The 24,502-nt window shown below is 42.2% G+C and overlaps 4 protein-coding genes across 4 annotated transcripts in view; 1 reads left to right on the plus strand and 3 right to left on the minus strand.

The window, feature by feature from the left end:
- Window positions 1-9,869, plus strand: part of LOC143426498 (uncharacterized) — a 68,624-nt gene extending 58,755 nt beyond the window's left edge. The window contains exons 4-8 of the mRNA XM_076900012.1: window positions 7,305-7,560; window positions 8,029-8,213; window positions 8,292-8,564; window positions 8,849-9,122; window positions 9,189-9,869. Of these exons, the coding sequence (XP_076756127.1) occupies window positions 7,305-7,560; window positions 8,029-8,213; window positions 8,292-8,564; window positions 8,849-9,122; window positions 9,189-9,541 (1,341 nt within the window). The 3' untranslated portion in view covers window positions 9,542-9,869. The remainder of the gene's footprint in view (window positions 1-7,304; window positions 7,561-8,028; window positions 8,214-8,291; window positions 8,565-8,848; window positions 9,123-9,188) is intronic.
- Window positions 9,857-12,182, minus strand: Thoc6 (THO complex subunit 6). The gene is made up of 5 exons (XM_076900022.1): window positions 11,989-12,182; window positions 11,544-11,771; window positions 11,292-11,459; window positions 10,892-11,054; window positions 9,857-10,331 (listed from the first exon to the last, which is right to left on the minus strand). Exons 1-5 carry the CDS (start codon window positions 12,114-12,116, stop codon window positions 10,011-10,013), a joined length of 1,008 nt encoding a protein of 335 aa, XP_076756137.1. The 5' UTR covers window positions 12,117-12,182; the 3' UTR covers window positions 9,857-10,010.
- Window positions 12,183-12,424: 242 nt separating this feature from the next.
- Window positions 12,425-16,778, minus strand: Dnalig1 (DNA ligase 1). The gene is made up of 16 exons (XM_076900005.1): window positions 16,597-16,778; window positions 16,433-16,486; window positions 16,148-16,228; window positions 16,001-16,083; window positions 15,550-15,908; window positions 15,309-15,477; window positions 15,104-15,230; window positions 14,862-15,034; window positions 14,536-14,759; window positions 14,287-14,415; window positions 14,088-14,227; window positions 13,812-14,013; window positions 13,515-13,721; window positions 13,239-13,455; window positions 12,940-13,175; window positions 12,425-12,856 (listed from the first exon to the last, which is right to left on the minus strand). Exons 1-16 carry the CDS (start codon window positions 16,614-16,616, stop codon window positions 12,485-12,487), a joined length of 2,793 nt encoding a protein of 930 aa, XP_076756120.1. The 5' UTR covers window positions 16,617-16,778; the 3' UTR covers window positions 12,425-12,484.
- A 1,650-nt stretch (window positions 16,779-18,428) lies between these two features.
- Uba1 (ubiquitin-like activating enzyme 1) lies at window positions 18,429-23,315 on the minus strand. Its single transcript, XM_076900004.1, has 2 exons — window positions 22,829-23,315; window positions 18,429-22,448 (listed from the first exon to the last, which is right to left on the minus strand). The coding sequence occupies exons 1-2, from the start codon at window positions 23,193-23,195 to the stop codon at window positions 19,648-19,650; spliced, it is 3,168 nt and encodes a 1,055-aa protein (XP_076756119.1). The 5' UTR covers window positions 23,196-23,315; the 3' UTR covers window positions 18,429-19,647.
- Window positions 23,316-24,502: the final 1,187 nt, after the last annotated feature.

The following is a 24,502-nucleotide window of genomic DNA, read 5'->3' on the forward strand; positions in this document are numbered from 1 at the left end:
TAGAGTTCCTCGTCGATAATTTATCAATTGACGCAAGGCAGCGAATCTTATGCGTCTAATGTCGACTGGAAGAAGTCGAGCTCCTCTTCGAGTGTTTCTGATGAAAAATAGAAACCCCGCGAGTCATCGTAGTCGAAGCTCCTCGAAGGCCCATCTTTATTGATAGCACATCAGAGCGGGACACGCGGAACAGGGAACGGTCCCGTGTCTTTCATTAACCATCCTGTCCTTTGAAAAGCGAAAGAGGAGGACGACGACACCGTCGTCGCTCGTGGAATATGACGTAATAAATGCGTCGCTGTTTGAATCCAGTCCCCGGGTTTCCCAGCTAGCCCCGGAATTACACGACAGATCGGTTGACAGCCGTTTTAAATCAACGCGGGCTTACGCGCGTTAATTGCTAGGCCACGCAGCGGCGTCGCCTGGAAAGGGACTTTATTGCACCGGAAAATCAAACACGGTACCGTTACCGGGCGTATTTACGCGACGCAGCCGTCTACGTGGCCACAGCAAAGAGCATAAACGTGTAAATGGCTGATAATAATCCGGACGGAGGAGCGCTGAAAGGGATAACCGGCGCGCGTTCCACCGGGAATAGTCGCGTGAACGCCAGTTTTACGAGCCCCGTGGACCACCTTTCTCCTGGCCACCTTCGTTCTGCCGGGTGAATAAAAGGAATTTCGCGGTTTTGTCGCCTGGATAAAAATAGAACTCGACGCTAAGGGGAATGGGTGCTCTTGGGTGGTTCGAGAGACGTTCCTCTGCGAATCGATACCCACAGGGGTTGTTCGTTTCTGTTAAATTTCAGATGAATATTTTCAGTATTTTAGTTTGGGACTTACAATTCCCGTCAGTAATATATTTCGTTGATAATTTGTCATTAAGTATACGGTAATTGTTAGTGCGAAAAGAAGAACGCATGGTTATGTCAGTGATTTAAACGACACCTGTAGAATATTTTACAAAGGTATTTAAGATAACTTCTTATAAAAAAAATTCGTTCAATGAGACGGTAAAATAGTGTCGTTTCTTATCTTTATTACATTCCTTATCATAGCAATAAAACACGAAAGGGTGTAAAAATTTGGAGAGCTGTACATATATAATCCTGACATAACACCTCCGATATCGTTCTATTCTATAGTCAACTCTAGATTTATTCCCTATAAATTCATCAAGACGGCCATAAATGACTAGAAACTACTCCCAGCCATCCTAATTAGTGTTCTCCATAATGGTCTCAATGGCGGACATTAACTACCTCCACGCTGTCGTTTAAAAATCAACGTTTCGTGCTGAACGTTCTGCGGTGAGTGCGAACAGTTCGGAAAAACTCGAAGTAGGAAATTAGAAAGTCGTTGAAAGCGTCTTGATCGACAAATTACGAAGATTGCAGAAACCGAGGAGAAAATGGAAAGACTGTTGTCCGTGCGACTCGAGCTACAGCTATTAATTGCCGCCTGCTGCCTCGAGGCAGCCCTCCCAAGCACGTGGTGAGTCTAAACGGATTATAATATTATTACTGTGAACAGCATCGTGGGATTCTGCGGGGAAATTACAGGGCTGGCGCATTGAAACAGCGCGCGGTTTTATAGACATCGAAATCGTGGTGCTCGCGAGTCTCGCGGACGGGGGAGGACAGAGCCCTCCGTCGTAATGTCGTAGACTCGCGTTCCTCGAGTAAACGAAGGTATAAAACGGCTTAACAGCCGCTCGTAGGAGCGCCTGGGGATCAAACTAGACGTTGTAATTATGTTTTACGAGAGTACCGAGGGATCCTTCAGCGTGAACGGGGTTGGACGCCATCGTTGGTCAAAGCAAACAACGTCGATGCGGCAAAGGGGTGGTAAAAAGTGGACTATCGACTCTAAACGTACTTGCGACTGAAATTGTTCGTTCGAAAAAGTTGATTTCAAATTCAATGTAACGTTAGTATTCGAGAGATCGTTGCCTCCATTGCTGATACATAATGCATACCCTTTTTAGCGTAGGAAGAGGGTAGTTTCATGCCATGCTCGAAATATGCGCGAGACGCGTTCAGAAAGAAATTGCTTAGGAAATTAGGAACAAGGTTCGAGTTGTTCGCATACCATTCCAAGGTTGCACAAAGGTCGAGTCATAGTCGTTGGAAGATCGTACAAGGTCAAGCCAAAGTTATGCAACGTCCGATCGAGATAGCCCGAAGGTCGCGAAAAGTGAATGCAAACCATCGTCGAGTTACGTCGCCCTTTGGTATCCCCTTGTTTGGCATACTTACGAATATATCTGCCTCCCGTGTATCCCCTAGATATCGTGGATTCCCTATTTCCGCTTTTATTGCCGCGAGGATAGGGAATACTGATTCAGCGAAAGGAATGAGAATGGATCGGGTAAACTACGGGGGATTCCTTTCCGTATCGATTACAGCGTTTCTCGATTGCGCGGAAGGAACCAAACGGTGTTCCCGACATTTCTCGCCGATGTTACCCCGTAACAGTCTTCCTGGATAACGCGACAAAGAGATTCTATTCGCCGTTGCCGGAAGCATCGTATCCAAGTTACAAATATCAATTCCACTTTACAACTCGAGCTGCGAGCGCAATTCCTTTGCCCTCGTACAGATTCGCGCTTGCGAGAGTTGGATCAACGCGAGTCCGATTTAATAGAATCCATAAAATGGAATCGAGAGCTTTTTTTTTCTGGTTGCAAAGGACCCGAGCGTCAGTGGAGCGAACGCGAATCCATCCTTCTGCAAAATGTATAATTATATATACATCATCCCGTGAAATAAAAAGAGACCGGCAAGACGTTCCCAGTTCGGCTTCCTGTACAGTTATGCTCTTATATAAATATATATTCTTACATTGTGCTAGAATAAGAAGAAACGCTGGGAGCTTCGTTATTATACACAAATTGAACCACTCCCTCTCATAATAAAAAACTGATACCCGGTAATTAAGGGGTCGCAACAAAGTTTCGCGTACCCGGCCGATCGCAACGAGGTTTCATAATTATCCGCGAAAATAGCAGGGGTGTCACTTACACCGTTGACAGGGACAAAGTTGCGCGATTACCAGGAACGGAGCGCGGCATCGGCGCGAGGGATCGTGGGGCAGAAACGAGCCACGCGAAAACGCTCGTGGTTCGAGCGCGGGACGGATGGCGAGAGTGGTGGCGTGCACGGTAATTCGAGCTAAGAGGTTGTAATTAACATCGCGCCAGTCGACGGAGAAAGGCGGACGGGAAACGGAAAGGGAGAACCCGGGGAGAGGGCCCGTGGGCCCACCTCGCCGGACGAACCAGGGTACGGGTGAAACTTCTGCCCCCGGAGGGGTCAACGGGGTTAAACATTCCGGCAGGCAAGAGCACCGCGACGGCCGGCGAACACGCGAGTAAAAACGTGGAAACGCGTGACCTTTGAATCAATCACCGGTTCGAGAACGAGCGGAGGATAACGCTCCATTCTCACGCTCCCGCGAAAGTTCTATTTCTTTGCTGTTCACCGCGCGTGATCCCCTTCGTACGCGCGGAGAAAGACACACCGGGGTTGCGCCGTGCGCAACTTGTAATTTGCCGGGTCGAGCTTCGATTCCCTCGTGAACCGCGTCAGCGTCTGACCTTTGCGTCGATCGAGGTCCCTCTCGAAGGAGAAGTTACCATTCTCTTAATGATCGATCGCATTAATCGAAGGGGTTGCAGAGTTTCGAGGTACTCTGCTTATGAAATGCAAATCGATTCCTTGCGATCGAATGGATGTTTTCCCGGGAGATTAAACTCGAAACGAGGGGAAACGCGGTGGTAATTAAAAGTTAATGGACGGTGTGAAACGATTCGGCGGCATCAAAGGATCTGAATGGCACGGGAAGTGCATAAGTCAGTGGCAACGTCTTCATGTTCATCTCTGTACCGTGACTCGTCGATTCCATTTTCTGCATCTTCAGCTTCGTTATTGTGGGAATACCGCGGCGCGTTCATTCAAAGATCATCGGCTGAGGCGCGGTGATAAATGGCCGTACGCGTTCTTTTTCTAGGAGAGGACGATTGATGCGACTCGCGATCGTAGATTAGGAAAGATACCGAATGTATCGTGGCACATCTATCTTTTATCGACTTTTTTCCCGCACATCTATCTTTAAAGTTGCGTAACATACATTTGATTTCACAGGTAGAATCTCGTCGACCTCAGGCCTCCTCGGTTTTTTAATTTAACACTATTTTGCGATACCGTACCAACCAAGTTCCAAGCGACACCAACGAGGTACGACGTCCAATGGGTCGAGGGTAGCTGACGCGAATCAGGTGACGAACCTCGTGGCCCGTACGTTTCACGTTCCACGGAAATTGATACCACGCGTCCGAAGGCGGACAGATAAGATCGTGGTGGCCGCGAGCAGGACGCTAAACTAATGCCCCGTGCACAGTGGCGCGCGAGATAGATATCTTGAGAATTTCATTAGCATGATCCGCGGAGAGCCGTGGCTCGGCTGGCTCGCGCCGCCGCCACCTCTGTGCCACCCTTTTTAACTTGTCACCCGAGGCTACCTTCGCGCGCGCGTTCTCCGCGCCGCCAACCTTTTCTGTCACTTGAACCGGGGGGACCATCCTTCCCCCCTTTCCACCCGGCAAATTTATTTCTTTCCTCGGCCACAGCCACGAGGAGTCCACGACCGCCTCGATTAATCGAACCTCTGGTAGATTCCTAATCACCACCGATGGGACCGTCCCGTCTGTCGCGTTTCGTTCACGATCGCGTTTATCGAAGTCGAAGTTAACGAGAACACGCCGCGGCGCTGATCCGGAGGTTCCACGCGCAGGATTTATGGGGTGCGTTCAGGCTCCGGTACATACACGGCTATTGTATCTGCCGAGTTATCTCCTGTCGCTCGGATAAGATCTGATGTTGGTATGTGTGTTCTGTTTGATTTGGGGTTGTTCCGATTCGCTCGAGATAAGCGGGGATTTAGTGCAATTATTTGAAACACGGCTTTTCAAATAAATTACTGCTTGGCCAGTTAGTCGGATTATATTCCCTCTAAGATAGTTCTTCAAAGAGGAGTTTAACGGAATTCGAAAGAATGTATCGAGAGAGAGAGAGGTATCGTTCGCGGGCGAGGATTCTTTAAAAACGCTGGCCCCGAAAGTTTCGTGGCAATCGGGCCCGGTGATCACCAAGGAGGAACCGTCACGCCGCGTAACACAAAAGGGGGCGACGTATAAATTATAGCAGCGTTCAAGCCATCAGAATGGCTACTTAGCCGGTTCATTCAGCGCGTAAAATCGAAAGCGGCCGGGTGAAACGTCTTCATTTTTCACGGCCACGAGTCGTGGCGGGGTTGCTCGCGCTGTTTTTTCCCCGGAGGGCTAGCCCGCTTCATTACCCCGTTCGCAAAAGAGAGAATATAAAATCCCCGACGTATTCGATCAGCCGTGAACAAATTACTATATAATTTTCCCGCCGGCGCGATTACTCACGTTAATGGTGCAATAATTCATAGGAACGCGTTTTGCACCCTGGGCCCGCGCCGCCGCGGAATGTCTCGGCGGAGGATCGGTCCCGCCGCGAAAGGTATACGAAACGCTGTTGAAAGATTGCACGGATAGTCGCGAGCCTCGAATCGTTTAATGGAAACCTGCTCGAGCTTCGACCCTGCCTGTAACGCGTACGAGAAAATAATTTCGCGTCCGTTTCCTTTACTCCACCGTTACTTTTTCTCTCGAACGTGTTCGTAAATAGAATTAGACTCGTTTCAGTTAACGCCGTCCTGTTGGAAATGGTTATGCTCGTAATCAAATTTAGATACGTCTTTCAACTGGTTTCAATTGAAACGTTACTTCAATTCAACCTACTATAATTCAATGTACTAGCCATACTAAATTTCTTCGCCTAGATTCATTGTGCCAACTATTTGGATGTTTAAAAAAAGTATCTAAACGCTTGGAAATCTTATGAAAAATTATCATTTCAGTTTCTTTAATTGCATATACAATCTTCAAACGTTTCACAGACATCCGTCAACGTTACCGCACCCATAATATCAAATAGTAAAATAAAATCAATTTCCTACGAACCGCAAATAACACATGCTTCTAAAACTACCCCTAACGGGAGCATTTTTCGCGCGACAGGCCATCCGTTCCGCGGGTGTCGACGAAAACGGACGGCGGCAAACCGGAAAAAGGAGGAGGCGATTCGCAGGCGTGGAAATTTTACGAGACGGCCGCGGGTACGTTCGTAAATTTCTCAGCGGCCGGGTCTCCGCTATTTATGCGAGGCGAGGGCCGTAAATATCCACGGCGCGGTAAAGCACACCGTGGCGGGAAACGGGCGCGCGTTCATCGACGAATAATTCATTTCCGCGAGCGGCTAATTGAACGCCTATGAGACGAATTAATAATCCACTTTGCAGAAGAAGCTACGCGCGCGGTGATTTACGCGCGGTCCGTCGCGACGCGCGCGTATTTCATTCGACGAGGCAGCGATTTTCCAAACAAGTGAATCGGAAGATGCGGGCGACGAGGGTGAAGTGTCGCGTCGTGGACGGTTTGATGTATGATTTAGACATGGTTTGATGAGAACGAGACTTCTAATTGTTGCTTCAAATGTATTTTCTTCATATTATATTTTTAAAGCTTTAAGAGCTTCGAAGTTTAACTTGAACAATTATAAAGCTAGACTTTCCATCAAACCGTAGAATCCAGGGCAAAAAAGGCTGGCAAGTAGAAAAAGAGGAAAGGGACGACTAGACTCGGAACTTGTTCTCGTAAAAACGAACCGACTTCGCTCATCCGCTTAATTAATACCCGATGCTCCATATAATGACATCGATGTAGCTCATAAATGTTTTATCTGGGAGCGTATAAAAGATTTCGCTGAACGTAGCCACTCCAAATTGCCTGGGTCGAGTTAACAATTCATCCACTTTACAAATCATCCAAATTACACCGGCAGTAACTCTTAACGAGCTCCCTATTTCAATTTCTGAATCGCTGCTCGCGTCCACCGCGCCGCGAAGAGCATCCTCTGATTATTCACGAGCCCCTTTCAGCCCGTGGTCATTCTATTTATCTCTTGTAAAAGGAAGTGCACTTGTGGAACGCAAACTAGTCACCTGAATAGCGCTCATTTCCCGTACCAGAGCCTCGTCTATTTACACTCGCGTTAAAAGTACTGCGGGGCCCTCGTCTTGGACTGCTTTATACTCCTCGCGTTTAACGCGACGCGCTTGCTCGTTATTCGAATTAAGAAACGTCCACTATTCGGTCGACAAGAGTGCACGTCTTCTCTAAATCGTCGAGAATGATCTTTATTCCTCTTTCCATCGCAGGAACATGGCTGTTCGGTGCAGACGGTGGACCTGGTGGCGGACTGTCCCTTGCAGGTGGTGACACCATCGTCGAGGTCGCCGTCACCGCCCAGAACGCCGACGCCCGCGACGCCCTCGACGCCCTTCGCGCCTCCAAGGAGCATGGGGCAACGGCCAAGCACCCTTTTGCGACCCAAGATCTCTCTGACCTGGGTCCTCCGCGGGCAACAGCAACCTGCCTCCAACAACAGCCACTCAGCCGCCAATGGGAACGCAGGTCCGTGGATACATGGGTGAAAAGATATTTCCAAATGTAGAAAGTAAAGGGGACGTAGTGCTCCCAATATGGAGAATCTAGGTCAAGTATAGATTGATTATAGAAAACTTGAATCGAATAATAGCTTATATGTAGAGAGAGAGAGAGAGAGAGAGCTAGGATCGAGTAATAGCGCGAATATCGAAAACTAAATCACAAGTATACCAGCACGTGGAGTCGTCTAGTAATCGAGGTACATATAAGAAAGTAGGTGTTAACCAATGGTTAAACCGTGGAAAGCTTGAATCTAACGATAGCCGAGAAGCAGAGATCTAAGGTCAAGCACTGACACCAAGTGTTTCTACGCCTGTGTACAGGCGTTGCGAAAGAACAGTTATTTATGAAAGTCCTCGACGAGCGAATATCGTAGATTGCACGTAATTTCGTTGCTTCGCGAGAGACTTAAGGAACAATGTTATCTGTGCGAAGGTGGGAACGGCGATCGAGAGGGTTTGTCGCGTGACAGCAAGGAAAGGTCCTCGAAGAGGAGCGTGAAAAGCGTGAAGGAGAAAGATGGCGGTAAGGAGAACGTCGAGGCGGAGAAGCGGGAAAAGAAGGCCCTGCACAGACTGGAGAAGATCGAGAGGACGGAAAAGGTGGAAGTTCAAGAAAAGGTTCGTCCGCTAATAACACCTTCGGCCGTAGGAACGTAACGCGTTAACATTTGCGTGAACAATTATCGTTTCTTTCAGCCTGTCGGCAAGGAGACGCTGGCCAACGAAAGATCATTGGAGAGCCCCATGGAGAAACAGTCTGAAAAGGAATTCTCAGGGCTGAAGGAGGCGAAGGAGAAGGAGAAAGTTAAAAGGGCAGTGTCCGAACCGTCCCTCGTGTCCCGCGAGTCAACGTCCACGCCTAGCGGCCGGGAAAAGCACAGACACCGGCGAACGAAACGGTCCCACAAGCCCAGACCACCCAGTAGATTTGGCTACGAAATCGCGGACCTCGACGCGTTCCTTACCAAGGTACACCCTTTCCGAAGCCTCGCGATAATTCGCTCCCATTGTAACCCGACACGTTGCGCTGTTTGAGGATCGTCCGTGTCCTTCGGCTTCAATTAGCTCTGTTGCGTTAAGTTTCTATTCTTCTAACTTTTTCTAAGAGCCTTGCGAGGTTCGAAGAACCGAAAATATGTAACTCGGCAAATGAAACAGGGAATTTATCCGGTAAAGGGTCTCTTAAGGGTCTACAAGAAACAATAAACGTGTTGGATAACGAATTACTTACTTAAAATGTTCAATATTTTCAGGCCTCGATAGAGAAGCCAGCGAATATCCCAGTGGTCCTCTCCTTTCCGTCCGTCCTCTACCAGACCCAAGGTGGTACTCAAGACGAGATGGCCCTACCACTTGGAACAGTCGTGAACGCCGTGTTCAAGAATCAGACCTGGTTGTACGTTCAAACGCCGCACGGTCAGGAAGGGTACGTCGGGTATGCAGCTTGTCTACCACTGGGAATATTACCACAACCAACGAGAGGACCCTGCTGGGAGGATTCTACGGACGTATTCCCTCGTCCCCTAGGTACCTTAAGAAATTCATTTTTTTCGTTATAATTAAATTATCTTCTAATTTGGGTAACTCTTTCAGGGAATATGACCGACACGGAGAAATTAAGGGATACCAGGTCGGAATGCGGAGCTCGAGGCAGAAATCCAAGGGTAAGACGAGGTTCTAGGGACGCGGTCTCAGCCTGTGGTGAACGCAGCGTCGACAGGCTCTACCTTAGGGCTGCAGCGAATGCTAGAACCAAAGGATCCCGGCACACGTTGCTCGTAATACGTAGCGACTACGAGGCCCAGGGTGGAAACGCTTTGAGCGTCTCCAAAGGGGACGTTGTCGCTTTACTCAGCGATCATATCAGCGATTGGTTCTGGGTTCGTTCGCGGGATGGCAGGGAGGGCTTCATACCCGCGGTGATCGCTGGTCATGGTTTCCTGTGACTATTGCGTTGCTACGGCTCGAGCAAAATTAATTGGCCACTCAAAACTATCGAGGAATAGATCATCGATGTATTATCGTTATCGCGTCTTTTATTTCCTTTGTTCCGTGCCATTTCTTTTGGCGTTTGTTTGAAGTAAGAAAACGCAAGGTGCTACGCTTGATACTGAATACGGTAATACGACCTCGAGCAGCCAATTGATTTTCGATAGACTTTAATTGTGTTTCATTATACTTTATGAGTGCACTGCTAGACGTGTCTACTGAAAACGGAGAACTATCGCCCTGAAGAGGAATCACGACTAACAAATAGATGCTTGTATATTTGTAAAAAGTTTTATATCATGTTTCATAAAATACACATTGTAATAATATATTTATTAAAAATATATGTATACTTAATGAGATCGTTTTCTCTTACAGATCATCGCTCGACAGGTGTTTCTAGTTTTTAATACATATGCTGCTTCTTTATGCAAACTTGAGCATCATCTCGCGGTAATTAAAGTTCGTACAGATGTCGAGATTGTTCGATGAACCGGCTATACTCAACACTTTCTGAGGTACCTCCTGATACACAATACTGTACACGGTGTTACTAGACGTTGGTACTTTAGCTAATGTTTCTCCTTGATAAGTTAAATGGTAGATATGGGGCGCTGCTCCGGCAGCTATCACCCGTTCTTCGTAGATGTTTGCCACGTGGATACCTTCGTCTGGAAGATCGAACACAGTGGCTGGTTCCATCGTACGCATATGCCACAAAGATAAGCTTGGACCACCGCCGCATAACTAAACAATTGGTTTTCCTTTCGTTATTATTTTAAACTGAATTACACGGAATGATCTATGAACGATTTGGCATGATATTTAACGTTTCAGGTACCGCTGAGTACCACCCACAATCATATTTTATCTACATTTTCTTAATATAATCTTCATAATAACCAGTGGCGGCTCGCGTATAAACAACTGCAGTATCCAGTTAAACTTAGTGTCAGTAGCCATCCTCCAATTTAAAAAAAGATTAAAAAATGTTTGTATAGAACTGTGCGCTTCACAGTTCCAGTAGTATGGTGTTTGGCTGTTGTGCGCATGCGCGTGTAAGAAGCTGTGCGGAACGCTGCGAGGGGGGGAGAATACTGTCGCTCCCGCAGTACCGATCTTGGCGTGCTTGTGGAAGGTCGTTTTTATTTTACTCCGCGTGTGTTGTGTATTATCAAGTTTCTAAATAAATTCGCTGGAGCAACACCACCACTAACTTTAGTTGCGAACCGCCACTGATAATAACACTTCAATTCAGAGACCATTTCCAATAAACTTTGTAGAAGACAAACGAAAAAAATAGGTACCAGCCAATCATCGGTGAAGTCTATAGCGCCAATCCACTTTCCCAGCATTGGCCTGGCAACTTTGTCTACTAAATGAGGCGTTAATATGTTGGTGTTTTCTTTTTTTCGTAAATCCCACAACCTTACTGTCCCATCTTCACTAGATGAAGCCAATTGATTGCCCCTAAGGAATATGAAAACATTTTATATAAAACTAACACAGTTTATTGTTAGGACATCTTGAAAACTTTCATAATTTTGAATAGTTAATTAGAAACTCTATCTTTACAATTAATAAGTCTTTACTAATGGGATGCAAATAAATTTAACTCTGTTGCATAGAAGTTGAAATCCTTTAAATCTAAGAAAAATAGTAATATAAGTAAGCTTATTCTAGATTAGGAAAATAGATAATACGTACATTAAGGAAAGACAATGAATGTAGTCTGTGTGTCCTTCTAAACTCCTTAATATCCTACCATCTTCTAGAGTGATTACATAAATATTGTTATCGCCACAACCGGCATAAAGAAGATTGTTCGACTTGGAATACACTAAATAATTTATGTCCGGCTTTTCATAGCTGTCCCTGGAAGTGTATGGACATAAATATTACCAAATATCATAAACGATTTAAATGCTATTTATGTAAAAGTTTACAGAGGGGCCTTACTTATTAACTGGGAGTTGTATGGTCCATGAAACTTTACTTTTTGGCGCTTTGCTTGAAGTAACTATTTTCCAATCCCATCCACATATTTCACCCGATACTCCTGTTATTAAAAAATTGTTTGTTGAAACCATACTTTCCACATGCTGATTGGGGTGAGCTGCAAAATGGTAGTTAGGGCCTTGCAACTCATTTTCTTCCACTTTATGAGGGCCCAAAGCTTTCGATAACCTATATATGAAAACAGTTGTATTAAACAAAATTCTGAATATTATATTTTAATTCGGACATTTTACTAAGAATTTAGGAATCCTACGATAAAATATCACCAAATTTTGCGTACCCTTTATCATACAAAAAATTATTTAGTTTTCCGTTTTACTCGTTGTCAACATAACCTGTATTTGAATGTTATTGAGTATCACGAAACGAACATGCATTTACTTACTCGAAAACTGACACGTCTCCGTAGATATTCCCAGCTAATAAATAATTCCCGTCCGGAGAAAACGTTTGTGATAACACAGTATTATAAAATAACTTTTGATTAATCGTTTCCGACATCATTTGTCGCATCTATTTTCATTGCAGTCGAAAAGGAACTTGTAGGTTAGAAACTCAATGCAGCGAAAGAGGTAAGCACATGCATTTCAATAGAAAAATAAACGGTATTGATTAAATTTTACAATTTCGTATGCACTTAAATATTTTTTTATCGAAAGGGAAAGAAAGAAAATTGGTATGTTAAATATTTTTCTTATCAAATATTGTATTTCTAAATGTCAAACGTCTTGTACACTTGTAAATAATTTCATTTCTATAACGAGAGTAGACGGAGATAATTATATACACATACAATGTGAATTATGACAAAAGTCGATAAAAACAATAGGCTAGTTCCATCTATTTAAAATTATGAAATAATTTCAATGAGACGATTAGTGTTAGTAAAAGTCTTCTTCAGTTGTTTTTGTTGATGTCGATTGATTTTTTATCTGCTCTTGGCTATTGTACATACTGGCCACTTGTTGTGCAGACGTAGCGTCCTCGCTGTTTTTATCGTCACGTATTCGCACAAACCGTGGGAATCGTAAAGATATACCTTTCTCTGGGTCGACAATACCAAGGGCTGCCTTATGAACAGGCGATAAAGACAGATCCGCGCATTTAATCTCCCACACTTGGACGGGTTCAAACCAATGATCAGGTTCAAGAGACGAATCATAACGATAGTACGATTTCGTTTGTGGTATTATATGTTCCTTAAAGAACTCACTGTGCTTTTGAAGATCTTCTTCGCTAAATCCAGTTCCAATCTAAATATGAAGAATGTGTCAATTATTTTCTGTGTAACTCCCATAATGAGCAGAAAGTTTATGAAATTATTAGTGATAGTTACCTTACAAATACTTTGATATTCTTCATTCTCTTGGTCATAACAAGCCAGAAGAAATCCTCCGTAAGTTCCAGTTCTTTTGCCTTTACCTATGTAGCCACCTATGACAACAACATCTAAAGTATCACCCACGCCATCCAAGTAATCTTTCTTCAACTTTAACCAGTTTCGAGAACGTTTAGCAATCTCATATGTTGCTTCTTGCTCTAAAGTCTTCACCATAAGACCCTCGCAGTTACCTGTTGAACATTATAGTATTATTTTAAGAAAGAAACAAATGGATGAAAAAGAAATAGGCCAACCTTTGACCGATTCATCCAAGAAATCTTGTACTTGTTCCATTGTCGTAGTATCTAAGCTAGTAGCGAATTTCCATTCCCCATCCACTTCTTTAAAATTTTCTCTCAGCAATTCTCGACGTTTTATGAACGGTTGTTGCACCAGCGGTTCTCCATTTAAATATAATAAATCAAAGATGAACACGCATACCTGGACTTTAATGTCTGCCTCGTTCGCATCCTGTGAAAACATGAATTATATAAAACTTTTAAAGCAACTTTTATAACATTTCGCATTACCTTACGCTTCCTGGTACTGAGTATTTGAAACGGTAAAATCTGTTTCTTGTCGTTATCCCACGCGACTGCTTCGCAATCGAGGATACAACTTTTAACTTCTTCACCTTGTGTATTTTTAAATCTTCCTATAATATCAGGATATTTGCTGGTATTATTTTCTTGATTTCTACTATAAATGCTTATTTCCCCTTTCTCAGAAAGGTGAATCTATAACATATTTGCAGGATATTTAGTGTACCTTCTCAAACAGAATCTCATTTTATTTTTCACTTTGTCCTTCTTTCATAAAAAACAAACCTGAGCTCTTTCTCCATCATATTTCCATTCACATGTAAACTTCAATCCCTCGAAACGTGTCAGCACTTCTTGCACGCCTTTAGTAGGATGTGCCAGCATGGGTTTCATAGGTATTCCAGGTGTAATTTTGCATTTCTTCGGTAACTCTTTAACTCCCTCTTTTAATAAAATAGGAATTATTTTGTCATAATTTGGACACTCGCTGAAATAAATATTACGTATAATAGTACAAATTAGAAAGCAGTTTGAATATTAAAGAAACAAATAAATCCATACCAATATGTCGTTTTGATAATAAGTGCGATCTCATCGTACTTCTGCTTAAAAGTGTCGCTTGATACTTTTTTACTGGCATCTAGAACTTTTGGTGGAAAACTCTGCTCCGGTGGAGTCATGGCACATGCTAATGCTAAAGCCTGTGGATATATGCTTTTTATCATATGATTGTGCCATTATGTAGCATAAGTATACTTACTTGTAACACAGATTGTTCTGCTAGACCAATGCGAAGTTTTCCGGCTAAAGATCGAATCAGATATCTGGCTTCGGTAAAACGGCATGCTACAAAAAGCGATTGAATTTTATCCAATTTCTTGCCTAAAGACTGTAAAAAAAATTACATGGTCGTAAAAGATTGTTTCGAGAAAGTAGAAATAATATTAATAAAAACAAAATAGTAGAACTTGGCTTGGACAGCACAAAATTTGATTAATAAATGTCGTACCGCAGAGCCAGTCATTTGCGCGATCTCTTTTAGTCTAGTATATACATTCGATACTGTTAAAGGAGCCGGTTGAAACATTGTTCTTTGATTGGATCGACTTCCTTCCGCCACAATGCCCAGGTCTCCAACTTGTTGAACGTCTGCTTTAATCTGTGCTAAAGTTCTGCCGGTACATTGCGCTATTGCTTTCATGAGATTCGTTTCTGCTACGCCCAATTCAATTCCTAGGACAGAATTGTGCATGATATATCTTTTTAAAGAAAAAAGTTATACTAGGACTGTGCTAAGGTCACGCATCATGCTAGAATCATTACATTAGTACTTACCTTCATAAGCAGGTGCTAATTGATTCAGACACAAGTACACGCTTGGAAGTAAATCATTTGGACTTAAAACAATAGCAGATCGAAAATAATTTGATAAAATCTCTACTATCTTTAACCGAGCACTAGTGTCCTCGATCAGTTCCAGTGTACGCGTTAATGCAATGTACGGAATTCTGCAAAAATTTGAAATTTTTTGTAACTAATAAGTAGTCGATAAAAGAAAGAGAAAACATAATCCATACTTTTCACCCTGTTTCCAACATGCATCATTAATTGGATCATAATTCGAAAGGCTAGGATTATAAGAATGGCTGACAGGTTTTTTCGTATCTCCATTAACATCCTTTGTACCTTCTTTCTGCTTTGGAGCTAAAAGATAACAATGCTTATCTATGTATTCCTTAACATATACATCTAGTAATTATATAGATGTCATAGATTAAGTACCAAAAAAATTATGGATCTTTTTAGCAGGTTTTTCTACATTTGTTTCCATTTCATTTTCTTTCTCAACAACTTTTGCATTTTCTGAAACTTCTTCATCAAACTTCTTTTTCCCATTAAGTGAACTTTCTTCTTTCTCATTGTTATCAGTTTCTTTTGGACTATCTGGCAACTATTAATTAATGCATATTAACAATAATATGGACATATAAATGAAGGACAATATGTACAAAGTTATACGTACAGGAATACATTCTTCTTCATCACTGGAATCATCAACAGGAGCAATTATTCTTGACCTCTTTTTAACAACTTTTTTCTTAGTTTTTATATTTGTTTTATTATTAGATTCATCCGAGGAAGACTTTTGAGATTTTACTTCAGGGCTGGATTCTTTTTTACTTTTTGTATTTAACTTGATATCCTCCTCTTCATTCTCATTTGACTTCCCTTTTTTCAGTTTCTTTTTTGCACTGCCCTTTTCAGAACCATCTTTTACTTCATCAAGTTTGTTCTTCTTAGAAGCATTACGTGGGGTCTTAGCTTTTTTCTTTTCATTTTCTTTGGATGTTTCAACAGGTGATAACTTAATTTTTGGTGTTCCTTAAATACAAGTGTTATAGAGGATATAAAGTTCCAAAAATAAAAAGCTATAATGATTACAGTACATGCAATTAATCATATATTCATTTTACCATTTGCCTTCTTCAATGACGATGGAGATTTTAATGTTGATTTCCGTTTTGAGGCATTTTCTTTTTTGTCAGTGGATGGAGAGCTAAAGAAATCATTTGGAGGTACATCTTAGTAATTATTATTATTATTAAACTTCATTTATTTACCTGGCAGTTTCACTGTCCCCGCTGTCATCCCTTTTACGTTTTGCATTTCCTGGACTGTCCTTATCTTCATTAACAACTTTGCTAGTATTGTATATCCAATTAATATTATTTACAGTTGGAAAGAAAATATTACTCATCAGTTGTAGTTGTTTAGTTACAAATACCACACGTGCATAATTGTTATTAGCCAAGTTTAATTTTGCACAAAATGTAATAGAATTGCGCAATACAAACATAATTCAAATCTGATTAAATATTTGAAAAAAACATAATACCACAACATACCTCACATTGTTAACATCAGCTTTATCTTTCAGAGCCGCTTTTGTAAAGAACGACCTGTTATTAGACAACGAAAAAACAAATTACAAACACAATGCAAAACACTGCATATCAGAATTATATTTAATTAAAAATTTCATTCTTAATATCTGATAATTTACACATACGTTATACTACGCTGCGCCATTTCAAGGTATTGCCACTAACCTTGTCATTCGTTTCCCTCCGAAATTCGTTACATAGTGCATCGATGCACCACATACATCAAGTTATATACTATATACAATAAAACGCATCGCAGGTCACTTAACGTAATATAAACTTGCTGTTTTATTTTCGTAAAATTTATAATCTTCAATTCTTTTACAGACATCCAAATCAATTTTTATTCCACTCGAGTTATAACCAAGTGTAGAACAGCTATATATCTCCTCTCCAGATTTCGATGATTTTAAAATATGTCATACATGCATTAGTTTCCAGGCTATTTGCAAAAGATTTACAGATCATTACAGTGAATTTAGTCTATATGTGAATCTGCGACAGCCTATATATATACCAACATTGGTTGCCGGCCGCTACACAATTTATATTTTATTTATAGTTGATACAAAAACAGAGTTACAGGCGAGCTTCGATTGGAAAACTACGCGCGTATCTGCGCCTGTTGACTGTAATATTTAGTTCGCGCTGCTATATAAATTTTTACAGCTAATAGTACATCTCAAAGGCAACAAAAAAGTTCAATAAAGAAATTCCTTAATTTTCATTGAATAGAAAGAGTCAGGTAAACTATATCTCCCTTTTTAAAGGCAAGAGAGAGAAAGATATATAAGAAAGCTATAAGAAAGAGTGAGATAGATACTACAGACTCTTCTTCAGGACCCGTGGCGCCATCTCTGTGAAAAGTGCTCAAACTGGTCGCACAGCGTTATCAACAGCGAAGTGAACTACTCAAACACTAGCGCCATCTCTTGGAGAAGCGCTCAAACTGGTCGATCATTAGTTTCACTAGCTTCCAAAAAGATGGCGCTAGTAGTTTTCAGTGTTCACTTCGCTATCGATAACGATGTGCGACCAGTTTGAGCACTTTTCACAGAGATGGCGCCATGGGTTCTCGAGTAGGGTCAGTAGCAGCTGTCTCACTCTTTCTTATAGCTTTCTTATATATCTTTCTCTCTCTTACCTCTAAAGCGGGAGATATAATTTATCCGACTCTTTCTATTCAATGAAAATTAAGGTACTTCTTTATTTAACTTTTTTGTTGCTTTTGAGGTGCAGTATCAGCTGTAAAAATTTGTCACACGAGTAGTTAATCACCCTGTATTTGCTGATTGTGCGAATCCACGAGCTGTATACTACTTTCTGCACGAGCACATTGATATCTGTTTCCGCGAATGATTTTGCCCAAGATGGACCCGATTTATTCAGATAACAAAGTTGGCACGATGTCGGCAGCGTACTGTCGCTGTTCCGTGAACGTCGGAAATACATCGACAGCAATCTATCATCGTATCTGAAAGCGGAAGTATTGATATTGGCACCACGATGCGATACGTCAATGCCAGCAGTGCAGCATACGTGTCGCAAATTATAATGAAACTTTTTAATCCATTTCCTCTTCTGTCCTTTCCCTTTGAATTTTGTATCGATCGACCGCTAGTTTCTTTCGGAAGAACATTCTAAAACTTGATCTATTTCATTTAAATAGAAACGAATGTCCAATTGGGTAGAACTGTAGCAAAGGGTTTATGCAAACGCAATTGTTTTTACAAAGTTTTATATTTCACAGTTTAATCTTTTTTTCCATTAAGAACCTAAAAATGAAGAAATGTATAGTTTTAGATTATTACTCATTTGAAAGAAAGTAAAGTTTAGTCAAAATGAAATCCATACCAATCGCAGGCTTTACGTTTGTTTCCATTTTATTTTGTTTTAACTTAGCCACTGAAAATATAGTAACAGAAAATGTAGGAATAGAAAAAACACAATTTCAAAATTTTATTTTCGTTACCATATTTCTCATGTTTCTGAAATCCAAACACATCTATTTATTATCTATTGATAAAATAATACAATAAATATCCGCATTATCCTAAAATTAACAAAATATCTTCCTTTTTTTTTCTTCTGGTATCCCTTGGTCTAAAGTGTGCAATTCTTTTTGAAGCTTCTTCCCAAATGTTTGTTTCTTACAAATTTAAATGCAGTTTCCCTTATAACAATAAACAGCCTTAGCCAATAATGTGTTCACGGTGTTCGAGAAGTAAAGCGGACAAATAAAAATCATCAATAACGTGTAGATATATAAAGTCTTAAAATATCGAGTTCAATAGTAAGAGCGTACTGAGGCAAACACGAAGGTCGAGGAAATTTTTTGTGATTTTTTTCATTACTTTCGCGTACCTCTGACCGTACAAACAGTAACAGTAAATAGAAAATGAAAAAGAAAGTAATACGACAAAGGCAAGATACATTTGCGTCCAGTTTTTAATTATTCACGTTTAATCTATGGTCTATATTAAATGTGCTAGCGTTATTCGTCTAAGGACCATTGAGTTATCATTCAGTAATTTACATTTCGATTCTCTATACATAAAGTTGTGAAGTGTGTGAGCCCTAAGAAAATTCTTACCATGACAATTCCCTTTATGACACAGTGCAGATTAAACTCTTTTGCAATTTTCTCAATCATATTTTTTTTTCCTTTTTTCTAGTAATTTTATAAACAGCAAAGACTGTAAATTCTCTTGTACAAATACTTCCGCGCTTATACCTCTTTTTTCATCAACGGTTCGAATTATTTTAGAGTCAGTTCATTTTTCTCCCTCTGATAATGTAGCTGCACGACAAAGGCAAAAGAAACATACGTAACGAATTTTATTACGATTACCATTTAAACGAATTGAGACAAAGATCACAGGAGGTGATAATGTAAAAGAAAACAAATTATCATTCGAGCCCTAAAGTTCAGCAAAAAGGGAGATCACAGTAAGACGAACTCAGTGGATCCCGCGATCGCTTGCTATTATAAATGCTACAAAGCATTGGGCGATAAAAATGAATCATTTTTTTTTTTTCCTTTACTTTGAGAGCCTTACTTAGATAAAGATTAATATTCTCCTGTATCGTATTGTAAAATAGAAATTTGTGGAAATTACTACGGCTAAGTCAGTTTAAGTAGACATCTCTCGTTATCCCAGTGACGTCAGTGTGTTTCACGGCAAGGTGTAACGAACGTATGGTACTACAACATCCATGCCATCCGCGGGATCGTTACAGCACAAATCGAAAACCAATGCCCGTACATGGCTTTCCAGCTTCTTCTTCGTCACCTTTCTCACTACTTCCGACATTAACAGGCCCATACGCTCCTGGATTTTAGGCTTCGCCATGAAGAATGAGTAAAGCATGCAAACATCGTAGGTCAGCATCGCCACTTCCAGATTGTAGTTATTTTTGAAGTAATCCAAGAACTCTTTCAGCGTCAATTCTCCCTTCACTTCGAACCGATCCCACAGCGTCCACTCTGTGTCGTAGAATTTATTTACCGGCGCTGCGATAGGCTCAGAGAAACCGAAGAATGGTAGGGCCAAGTTGACGAAACCGTTCTTGTAAACGGCCAGTTCCTTCACGCCGCGCGTAAGCTTAATCAATTCAAGACACACCAGACCGGCGACCACCGATGTAGTGGTTGCGATCGCTGGGATTATTTTACCGGCGATCAGTTTGCTCTTGTGTCTATCAGCAGGTGGAATTTTGTAATTTGTAGCGCGTAAGTTCGAGGCAGCCACGATAAAGTCTATGTGGAAATTGGTATCGTCGTCCTTCTCGAATTCCTGCGGGCAAATTACTAAACCATTAAGATCTTCGATTCTTGGTAGTTCTTCTTGCAATTGACTGAGCCTCTCGTTATCAGTGTCCCCGGGACTAATGGACTGTCCTGAACTGGACCAACGGATTCGAACCGGTGGATCAGTCTCCGCGATCTTCACACCAGATTTTGGTGTGAACTCCGGTACTTGCACGGTACTGACGATCCTAGCAATCTCTTCCCGGTTTCTGTTTGTGGTAATACCGTAGACTTTTGCCCTCAGGTTAGCAGCAGCCACAATGTAGTCTAAATGCAGCGGATCGTTTACGTCGAACGTAAGTGGCTCGGGACATCGTTTTGGGCCAGACCAAAATGGTTGACCACTGGATGTCACCTGATCCGGCGGGAAATTAAACAGAAGCTGCCTAATCTGGTTGTTGTATTGTTCCTGCCAGTGGCAACGGGCCCAAGCTATACAATCAGCAAAGTTCCTCGGTCTCTCGACCAAGGCTGTCCTAACGGATTCCAGTACCTCCTGCGGCTGAGCACCAGGCAGTTTTAGCGTTCTCTCCAAAAACTGTGAATCAGATATATATTGAGCTGCATTCTCCGCTGCCTGACGGAATAAGCCTTCGAAATTATCTCTGGCCCATTGCAAAGTGTGTTCTATAGCATTAGGGAAATTCTTCAACGTGCAGATCGGTATACTCTTCTCTGGTGGATCTTGCGAGGAGCTGTACGATTCGGTTAAGTATGGGACAACAACTTGAGTATTTCCCTTGGTACCAAGGGTACCGGATTCCAATAAAGGTTTCCTATAGTATATACAACGACGATCCATATAAATACGGGCGTCAACGTTATCCAACGCATTCGCAACACCGTCTAGGACCTCGAAGAAGTCGTCGTTATATATCTTCTCTGTTTCCGGGCATACTCTATTCTCATGAGCAATCACTTTCATATCCGGGTTCATACTTTTTATAACTCTAGCCGCCGTTGACGATTTAGACTGTTGAACATCGGAAGGTCTGAACAAGAATTGCCTGTTCAAATTTGACTTTTCTATCAAATCCATGTCAGTGACTGTCACGCTACCATTCTCAGCGCCAACTCCTAACATTGCGAAATTCTTGAGTAATTCGCAACCAATAGCTCCCGCGCCTACAACAAAGTATTTTAGGCTACCGATCTTTGCCTGGAACTTACGTCCAAAAACTGCTATCTGTGAATCGTAACGCGATCCAATGGGGCTGCAATCTTCCTCTGTGAGCTCAGTGCGATCAGCGGGTAAACATTCAATAGCGTCAAAGTACAACCATTGGAATATGGGATGGAACTTTCCAGAGCAAGCCTTCATTACTTCTTGGGCTACAATACCTCCAATGGTTGCGTTCATTGGATTTAAACTTCCGGCAGATATCTTTGCAAATATCTCGAATAGCTCTGTATTAATTTCAATGTCACTACCTAGTTGTTCTTTCATAGCTTTGGCTAGATCTACAAATTTGTTTGCGTCTTCTTGATTCCATGGCCTGGGCAATGCATCGTTATCCTCTACGTAATGCAATACCATGAAAGCCAAGTGCAGCTGTTCTGGATAATCAAATTTCCCAAAATCGGTAATCAGAAACTCTGGTTTCTTCAAAGCATCTTTCAACGGAGTAAAGTTTAGGATCTTTGGCATCTTTACTTGCGTCACTATACCACCCCGAATATATTCGGTGTACTTAGATGTATCGCCGATACTAAATGTATATGGACCAAGAACTTTTATCTTTATTGGTTCGCAACCATTCAGTTCTGTCATTCCTTGTACCTCAGAAAAGGTGACGTAATCACCATCCTCCATTCCATGACGTGTATCGTCCAAACAAGTTACAACACCTTCTGTATCCTTTGAGATACTGGCAACCATCGCAGTCGCAGGTGGTTCACCATTGGTATCGACCACTGTGAACTTTTCACCGAAGTCACAAAAAACTTGAGAAAATAGGCCTCTGGTATCGGCTATGATGAGTGCTATATCGTTCGCGTGAGTGATCTCAGAAATACGTAATTGTTCTTTCAATTGAGTTTCAGTCAAAACGACAACCTTGAAGTTCTTGATATAAGAATCTGTTAGGGGACCAGAGTGATGACGCGTGGGGACATAATTGTTCAACTCGGACAAACGCTGGCAACAGGCAGCTGCACGATTTTTACCTGAAATCAAACCGCAACAATTTAATCTTACCATTCGTATATACCTGTATTGCGTGTAATTGCACAACACTTAAAACGATTGTTATTAACAATCCCCTTGTAATCATTACGGTATCATCAACCGGTACACGATACACGTATAAATACGTCGAGCACAATAAGCTGTACCGTTCCCATTGGAAATCTGTACGAAACAATACGCGTCTATTTAAGGAGAATTTTTTTACAAGAATATCGATGAACAGATCGATACGTTATATCATCGTCCCTTAAAATCACAGGGCCGTGAACGATTACGAATTGATAGGTTAATTCCGGCGTAGAAATGATCGGTGCTAGGGTGATCATCACGTGTTTCGCGTTCGGATCAGGTCGCTCACCTATATCCGCCTCGGTAAGATAGAACTGCGAGCCGAGGTCCGACATCTTGCAGAGCTCGTTATCGTGCAAGGTAACGGACTTGACGCCGCCGAGGATGACGTTCTTGGCAATTTCCACGCCAAGTCCACCAAGACCACATATCAGGACATCGGAGGATGCCATGCGACGCATGGCGTCGTGACCGAGGACATAGAGCTGCCTGGAGTAGAGACCCTCGTCGATATCGGCGGTAGCCTGGGACGTCGAGCCATTTTTTGCCATGTCTGCGATCGTTGTCGTGTCGTCGGCTCCTCCCGTGGTGGTAGCAACGCGTCGCTTCTTGGCTGGGGGGTCAACGGAGCTCTCCACCACCTCAGCACTAGACATCGGACTTCACGGGGCGCCGTCGTATTATGTCCGTCGATTGTTTTTCAACCCGGCCGACTGCACTTTAATAAAGCACCGTAACTTCACCACACGCACCAACCTTGCCACACGCGCCCGCTCTCTCTCCTCTCTCTCTCTCTCTCTCACTCTCTTTCGCCCTCTCTTTCTCGCCGCGCCTCTCTTCCGTTCGCCCGTATTTCGTCGCTTCCAGTTTACACGCTTGAAACTGTGCCTGCACTTTACCGCGATACCACTGTCCATCCAACAATGATTCCCGTTCTTTCATCCGCTCTGTTGCTGCTCTCTCGCAGTGGCACCAGCAGCAATCGGAATGACGATGCTTCCCTGATAAAGTGGGGATAGGGACTAGTGCGATCGGTAAAACAGCGACACCGCCTTCACCTTCCCAGGACAAAGGCGTATCTCTTTTTCTCCTGTATTCTTGTCTGCGAATTGTTGGGACGACACTCGACGGAAATGGGAGAGCAAGCCGCGAATCGATCATGTCTGGAACGAGATTTTCCGCGGTATCGCTTCTCGCTTTTCTTGTTGCGACATCGTTGGTTAACGTTACATCATGAATTTCCCATTCGAATGTGACTTTCTGATTGGAGCGTGAAACAAGCGAATGGTAGCTCGGGTTTTGGCAAACAAACAAATACGATTCGTTGCTCGTGTTTTCTACCAGACAATTGCGGTTAGAACAACCCCGACCAACAGGTAATATTCCTCTCGAAAGTTCTCTATTCGATGCATTTGAACGAACGCCCTCTGCGCGCGTACGCGTTGTCGTCAGCGACAGTCGTGTCTAACCTAGCAATTTTCTCTTTCTGCATTTCTGACGTGGCAAGATGCTTATCTAATAAATTATGTATTCGTCATTGGCAAATTATGTACTGGCGTGCAATTGCACGATGTGCTTTGTTTCGTGTCGGTAACAAACATATCGGATCACGTGTCTTTCACTGGACGCTTTTTTAGCGGAAATAATAGCAATATTTTCTCTCTCAAGTTTATTTCCTCGAGATGCTTTCTCTTCCATCGAATATGGCACGATGTTACTATTTTTAACGGTACGCGATAACTGACTTGTAAATTCTAGAACAATTCTATGTGGGAGGAAAGATAGAGTAATCGAATCATTCGCATATGTGTATGGTTTTCCTAAAAATGTTTAGGTATAAAGTGATCATTACTCGTAAAACAGTCAAATACTTTATTCATTGCATATAACATGGTCCACACTTTTTACTATTACCGAATATCTGCTTTTACATTATTCAGAGGTAGAATTATTGATAACCTGA

The sequence above is a fragment of the Xylocopa sonorina genome, chromosome 8 (genome assembly GCF_050948175.1).
Source record: "Xylocopa sonorina isolate GNS202 chromosome 8, iyXylSono1_principal, whole genome shotgun sequence".
In the NCBI taxonomy this organism is placed as follows: Eukaryota; Metazoa; Arthropoda; class Insecta; order Hymenoptera; family Apidae; genus Xylocopa; species Xylocopa sonorina.

Coding starts and splice junctions, on each gene's coding strand:
- Thoc6 (XM_076900022.1), bottom strand. CDS start 12,116: ATGCGACAAATGATGTCGGAAACGATTAATCAAAAGTTATTTTATAAT. Junction 11,772..11,988: donor GGAGACGTGTCAGTTTTCGA/GTAAGTAAATGC, acceptor TTTCATATATAG/GTTATCGAAAGCTTTGGGCC. Junction 11,055..11,291: donor ATTCATTGTCTTTCCTTAAT/GTACGTATTATC, acceptor CATATTCCTTAG/GGGCAATCAATTGGCTTCAT.
- Dnalig1 (XM_076900005.1), bottom strand. CDS start 16,616: ATGGCGCAGCGTAGTATAAC. Junction 15,231..15,308: donor AAAGATCCATAATTTTTTTG/GTACTTAATCTA, acceptor GTTATCTTTTAG/CTCCAAAGCAGAAAGAAGGT. Junction 14,760..14,861: donor ATTAGCACCTGCTTATGAAG/GTAAGTACTAAT, acceptor ATTCTGTCCTAG/GAATTGAATTGGGCGTAGCA.
- Uba1 (XM_076900004.1), bottom strand. CDS start 23,195: ATGTCTAGTGCTGAGGTGGTGGAGAGCTCCGTTGACCCCCCAGCCAAG. Junction 22,449..22,828: donor TCTTACCGAGGCGGATATAG/GTGAGCGACCTG, acceptor GTTTGATTTCAG/GTAAAAATCGTGCAGCTGCC.